The 7,121-nt window shown below is 27.8% G+C and overlaps 1 protein-coding gene across 1 annotated transcript; it reads left to right on the forward strand.

The window, feature by feature from the left end:
* The first annotated feature begins 6,308 nt into the window (after nucleotides 1-6,308).
* On the forward strand, nucleotides 6,309-6,755 carry LOC119662932. The gene has a single exon (XM_038072587.1). The coding sequence runs from the start codon at nucleotides 6,309-6,311 to the stop codon at nucleotides 6,753-6,755; it is 447 nt and encodes a 148-aa protein (XP_037928515.1).
* Nucleotides 6,756-7,121: the final 366 nt, after the last annotated feature.

Genomic DNA, 7,121 nt, shown 5'->3' on the forward strand with positions numbered 1-7,121 from the left:
CTTCGAATAAATTATTTATCTGCTGCCAACTGGAGCCGAAGAAAAGGATTCCTGGACAGCATAGAACCCAACCATCAACTACCAAGTATCCTCATAAAAGAGGAGAAGAAATTTAAAAAAATATATATAATAATAAAAACAATAAATAATAATAATAATACATAACTCAGGATGGGAGAAATCATAAGCGACAAGGAAGCCCGCAGGATTCAACTGTTGATACAGGAATCAACCGATCGGGAGAATCGAAATTTGGACGATGATCACAAAGCCGTCCTAGAGCAATTACGAAAGCGATCAGCAGCCGCTAAGGCAGATCGACATTTGAAAAATCAAATTTTGAACGAAGAACGCGAAGCCATCCTAGAGCAACTACGAAAGCGATCAGCAGCCGCTAAGGTAGATCGACATTTGAAAAATCAAATTTTGGACGAAGAACGCGAAGCCATCCTAGAGCAACTACGAAAGCGATCAGCAGCCGCTAAGGTAGTTCGACATTTGAAAAATCAAATTTTGGACGAAGATCGCGAAGCCATCCTGGAGCAACTACGGAAGCGGTCAGCAGCCGCTAAGGCAGATCGACATTTGGAAAATGTCTATGGTCCCAGAACTGGCCCGGACGCTCGCTGAAACCAGCCATTGGCTCCGAGTGTCACAAGCTTTTTTTGAAGCCTTCTCAAACCGAAGTTGTCCAAACCAATAAATGGAAAAACTAAAGTTAATAATTAAAAAAAAATAATAATATAAAAAACATACTGTATAATAAAAACGGAAAGTGTCTACAACAACTGATGTGCATCACAAAGAAATCGAATTCAACAACAAATAGAATAATAACACCACAGATGGGCTACAGGTGAAAACTATAAGGCCTTACAACAACCCAACATCATCACCCTCAACATCACCATTTGCCACATTTCTTAACGAATTGGTGGAGGTATTTTTCTTTTTATATTACCAATAACCAAATTTCCCTATTATTAAAAAAAATAAAAACAACAAGTTTTTTAAAAGTTTTAAGAAATTAACATATCTAAATAAATTTCTTTCCAGTATTAATAGTATTAATGTTACAGAAAATATATTTTTTTTTGCAAGAAATTAATAATTTTTAATAATACCCTAGTACATTTAGATTAATAAAATATTATAAAAAATATAATAATCATGCAAATAAATTAGAGTTTCAAATTAAATTTTTGAAATTTTCAATATACATTTTAAAATAATTATATGTATAAAGTATTACAAAAAATTTTATTATCGATGTTTAATACCTACAAATACAATATATATATTTCATAATTGATAAACATTTTTCTATAGATATTAAATTTTGTAGCGATTTTCCCTAATAATAAGGAAAAACGGTTTAAAACTATAATAAATTTTTTAAAACTTAACATAAAAAATACATAAGTCTAAAGTTTTGAGGAAATATATCTAATAGATTTTAAGCAATGAATAAATTCAACTCATTGAAGTAATATTATTTTTTAAAATTAATCCACTTTTTAGTGATAGAAAATTATAAAAAATACAACATTACAAATGATTTATTAATTATAAAAATTGTATAGAATTTATAGAAGTTATAAATTTATTATTTAGCAATTATAAACTATAATTTAGCTATTATAATTATACCTCATAATAAGTATGAAAATTAAAAGTAATATTACACAAGTAAAGATGAACTTGGGTACTTCAATAATAGTTTACACTTATATTATATAAAAAGAAATAAAACGTAATATAAATATTTTAATTTCCCACTAAAAACATATTCGTGTTATTATTTAAACATATATATATATTAGATTTTCCTAAAAGGAAAAGCTGAACACAATTTAATAATATTAAATAAAAATATGTATTACACTACTAAATATGTTATACACATATTTGATATTAATTTCATATCACCCTACGTGACTAATTTTTGCATAAATTATGTAAAAATTCCAAAATAAAATTCTAATAGAAGTCAAAATTGAATTAAACTTTGAAAATAAATATTGAATGGCAAATATAATACAAGTATAATAATCTCTTAGTTTAGATTAACCACTATGAAGAAAATTAGAAATTAAAAATAACAATAAACATTTTATAACATTGTTTTGATAATAATAAAATAAAGAAGAAAAATAATATAATAATTAATAATATATATTATTATAATATATACAAAATAAATATATCTAAATAAAAGCAGAATTTTAATAACATAACTGAACTAATTATTATTAATAAAAAATTTCAACAAAATTAAAATCAAAAAATAAGTATATATACGATATAAAAGAAATAATATGATGAAAAATAAAGATCTTAAACGAAAACCCATGACAACGACTGAAGTTTACCGACTTTCCCCAACGACTCAAAATTAAATAAATTAAATAATATTCCGGGGCAAAACAAGCCTGGAAAGCCAGCCGATGACAATACCGGAAAAAGGTAAAAATAAATAAAAATAAAAGGAAAAATATCGACATAAAAATATATAAAAGAAATATATATATAAATATAAAGGTATCCACCTTGGGATAAAGAATATCCTAAGGCGCCAGCCGAAGAATTTACCGGCAATATAAGAAAATAGTTATATAAAATACATAAAGATACCTCCTTGGGATAAAAAAATCCTAAGGCGCCAGCCGAAGAAATTACCGGCAACATATTCAATGAAAATTTTAAAATAAACATTGATAAATATATTACCTTGGAAAAAACCCTAAAGCTGAGCCGAAGCAACTATCGGCAATATATAAATCATGAATCAATTCCAATATTATTTTGCATGTGAAGAATGAGGCTCCTTAGTAGCTTTATTAAAATAAAGAGGAAAAGGGGATACATTTAGTATCAGCCACTTCATTGTATTATAAAAAGAAAGCGGGAATTCGAGCAATTGTTGAAACTCCTATATGGAGTAAACAATGTTCATATCTAACTTTCGTGGAGGATTTCATAACAATAATATATTAAACCCTAATGGACAGAATAAAAACAAGTTAGAAAATGTATTATTTTAGCTAGACCCACAGCTACTGAAGACTTTTCTGCTACCGTCAAACTGTCTCTATAATAATTAAAGTATCCAAGAGTAAATTAATAAATTAAAAATTCCAATATTTCTAATAATAAATATTCCCTATTTAAATTACCGAGTTATATACGAACTTGACGATCAATGACTATGACTAATGACTTCATATAACAAGAAAAAATACAAAAAAAAAAACAAAAAGATATATATAAAAAAGATAATAATTAAGTATAACAATTAATTAAGCAGTAAATACAATACAATGAATAAATCCTTTTAATTTATTTTAAAGAAATTAGTTTATAAGGTTATCATTTTGTTACACATATGATAGCATCTATATTTGACTTCATAAAATATTCGATATATATAAAATAATATTTATAACATACACATAAAATAAAATAGAATATACGAAAACATATAAACATATAAAAAACAAATTATTTATTACATTATTAAAACTTCCTGAACCTAATACAGCAAAGACATATATTGGTGACACTACATTCTCAAGAATCCCATTATAACTAATAAAAATATCTTAATTAGAATAATTATGCGATACAAATAAATACTATATATTTTATATTTGACCATAAATTTAAGCGCATTCTTGAATACACAACTTCCCACACGAATAAAACTAAGAAATCATTTATAGTCAATCACACAATAAAACTGAAAAATGTATAACCAACAGACATAACAACATATTATTTTAACATACTAAAAGAAAATAAAATATAAAAAAACACACCAATTGGCGAGGCCCCAATTCTTAAGAAAGAGGGGGGTACTGATATGAAACAATAATTTTTTTTTATTATTTAAATTAATTAATGTTTAAATTAACTAATGTTAGTAACAAATATATATAATATGAATCTGACAGAGATTCCGGAAATTATTTAATGAGTATTTTTAAAAGCTAATTTAAAATTATATAAAAATTAATATATTTCTTTTTCTTCACTTAATTCACAGAACTGTAACGTTTATTAAATTTTTAACTTCCAATTATAGCACATAAATACTTAAATCTTAGTTTGTCATTTTGAAGAAAACATAGTAACGAACCACTTAGATATTGTGCCTAACCAATAAATAACTTATAGAAGCCTAACGATCCGTTTATAAATTTCTTTCATAGTACTAGTTATCATTTACTAATAAACAAATCTTTGTCAAATTTTAAAATAGATATAATAACTACGACTGACCGAATATATGGTCAAATATTTAAATATCTTTACCATAAAAAAATTATAAGCTTACTAAACATTTTCAAAAACAAATGATTGTAACTACTAATTAAGTTTTACATAAAAATTCATGAAAACAGCAACAAACAATTAACAACCAACTCATTAATATTTAAAGCTCTATTCAGTATGGAAAAAATGATTCAAAATTTTACAAAACTCAGATTTAATAGTAATACATATTACATATCTAAATTAAACGAAAAACAATTGTAATTAATAATCATGTAAAGATGAACCATCCAAAATTTTAAGATAATAAAATATATTGTAAATCATAATGAAGAATTTAAACTTGAAAAACCGAAACATAATTTCAAGATCAACGCAACGCTTTATTACCTCAGCAGCAACACCCTTGGAAACAATCATCATCGTGCACGACAGTCATAAACTGAGCAGACACATAAAACAGTCCAGACGTAAACAAATTTTTCAAAACCTAGACGTAAACAAAATTCTTCAAAACACACAAACGTAAACAACCCGATGAAACCATTGCAAAAATCAACCACCAAATAAATCAGCAAGCAACTTCAAAAAGGAAAAAACAATAGACAGCCACCGCATAAGAGCAGCTACTTTATCTCATCTAAAGAAACGGGACGTTTCTCTTTAAGAAAGAGGGGTGTTATCGCATGCTCTCACTTTCTAGGGTTAAGTATAAAACAGAAAGTTATTTTGTAAGAGAAAATGTAGAGAACAAGTAGAATTTAAATTACGATCTGAGCAAGCTTTGAGTAAAAAGCTTTATTTGTAAGCTCAGATCATTTGAATATAAAAGCAAGAGCATCGCTTACTTGGTTGGATTTTGTCGGCTAAGCGTTTTAGAGTAAATATCGTAATATGTAGAACGTTGAAGTTTTCATTTTTAGTTTTAAGTTAGTTTTAAGTTTTCATTCTTTTGTACGGTTTTAAGAGGGTTAGAAGCGAATTCTACCCATTAATAAATTTATCTTTTTTAAAACACATAACCGAACTCGAATGAAATAATTTACATATGTATATATAACAGGAAAAATCAAACAATCTATAAAACTGAATATACATATTACTACTCATTTATGTTATTATAATTATAATTATTAAATCATAAATTTAATAATTTCAAAAAACATAAATTTAGGCATAATCTAATTACAGATAAAATTATATTATTTGCATACAAATTGTACGCACACACATTACTTACAATTTTGCATTATATTCAATGCACCAACAAAGAAATAATGCGTACACATTCCCTTAAAACGAAAACAAAAAGAAGAAATCCATACACATTTGCTAATGGCAAAACACAAGCAGCTAACGCATAAGCAAGCAAGTTGCATATATTCCAAACGCATAATAGTCAAAAATGTAAAATTGACTATTAGCAAGCAATCAAAATGAAACCAGTTGGCGTTTTTTGCTGTTGCTAATGCATATTCTTATTTCATTTTCCTATGCAATGCGTTAGCAATTATGCAAGCAATGCAATTAGGAACAGCAATTCAAACCCTGCAACTGCTATAATATTGATAGCAATAATTATAACAACAATTATATTACTATATGTATTAATAAGAATATTTAAATTTAAATAAATTTTTATATATCATATATGGATTTGACAGATTTAAAACATATACAGTATGTCAAATATTATATGTACATTATTGTGTTTTTGATTTTTTAAATTTTATAAATTATTTTTCGAATCTTGAAAAATGCAAAATTGTTACTTGGAATGTTGTGCTTGCTATGCAACAAAAATTCTGTCATTGTACTATTCTTCGCTGTACCGTTACTTTAAAAATATGATCGTACTTTGCGTATTTCATTTTAAATAATTATATGTGCAAAACACTTCTAGCTGAACATTTTTGAATATTGTGTCGCGGAGAACGGTTTATTTGTAGAAATTGGTTTACCTTTACTGTAAATTTACTATTTATAAAAATTGTGCTAAATTGTTATACAATATTTAATCTTGCTAAGATATAATGCCGTGTGCTTCTAGTTTGTCTGATTACGAACAGGGAATCATCATGGGAATGCATGAAAACGGCTATAAGATCGCTGAAATAGCGACTAGACTCAATCGGCATAGGAACTGTGTTTCCAGGTTCCTGAAAAACTCGGCGGAATACGGTACAGCTCCACGTAGTGGCCGCAAAACCAAAATCGATAACCGGTGCGAGCGCCGAATTCGACGTCTAGCAGTGGGTGATTCGATGAGCAGCGGAGAAATAAGGGCCCATATGGCACTTCAAATCACAAGTAGTAGAATTATTCACAAAAATCACTTCATTAAACACAACGCAATGATGCCTAAACCAAAGCTTTTGGAGAGGCATATCAAGGTCCGTTTAGAATTTGCAAATAAATACCAATACATGACCGATGAGTGGCACAATGTTGTCTTTAGTGATAAAAAAAATTTGATTTAGACGGACAAGACAATTGCAAAAAATTTTGGCGTGATTTACGATAGGATCGGGTATTCTGCAACAAGCGAGGTTTTGGTGGTGGGACTGTTATGATATGGGCTGCGTTCTGCTACAAAGGAAAGATCCCTGTATGCTTTATATCTACCCAAATGAATGCCAGTATGTATGTAGAGCTTCTGGACTCTGAGTTAGTGGAATCTGCTGGTAATTTATATGGTAATAATTGGACCTATCAGCAGGATAATGCATCAATTCACACTGCACAGGTAACAAAATGCTTTTTTAGTGACAGAAAAATTCCCGTATTGAAGTGGCCAGCATTGAGTCCTGACGTAAATCCCATTGAAAATCTCTGGGGAATTCTTT

Source organism: Teleopsis dalmanni, unplaced genomic scaffold (genome assembly GCF_002237135.1).
Source record: "Teleopsis dalmanni isolate 2A unplaced genomic scaffold, ASM223713v2 unscaffolded_contig_0021, whole genome shotgun sequence".
In the NCBI taxonomy this organism is placed as follows: Eukaryota; Metazoa; Arthropoda; class Insecta; order Diptera; family Diopsidae; genus Teleopsis; species Teleopsis dalmanni.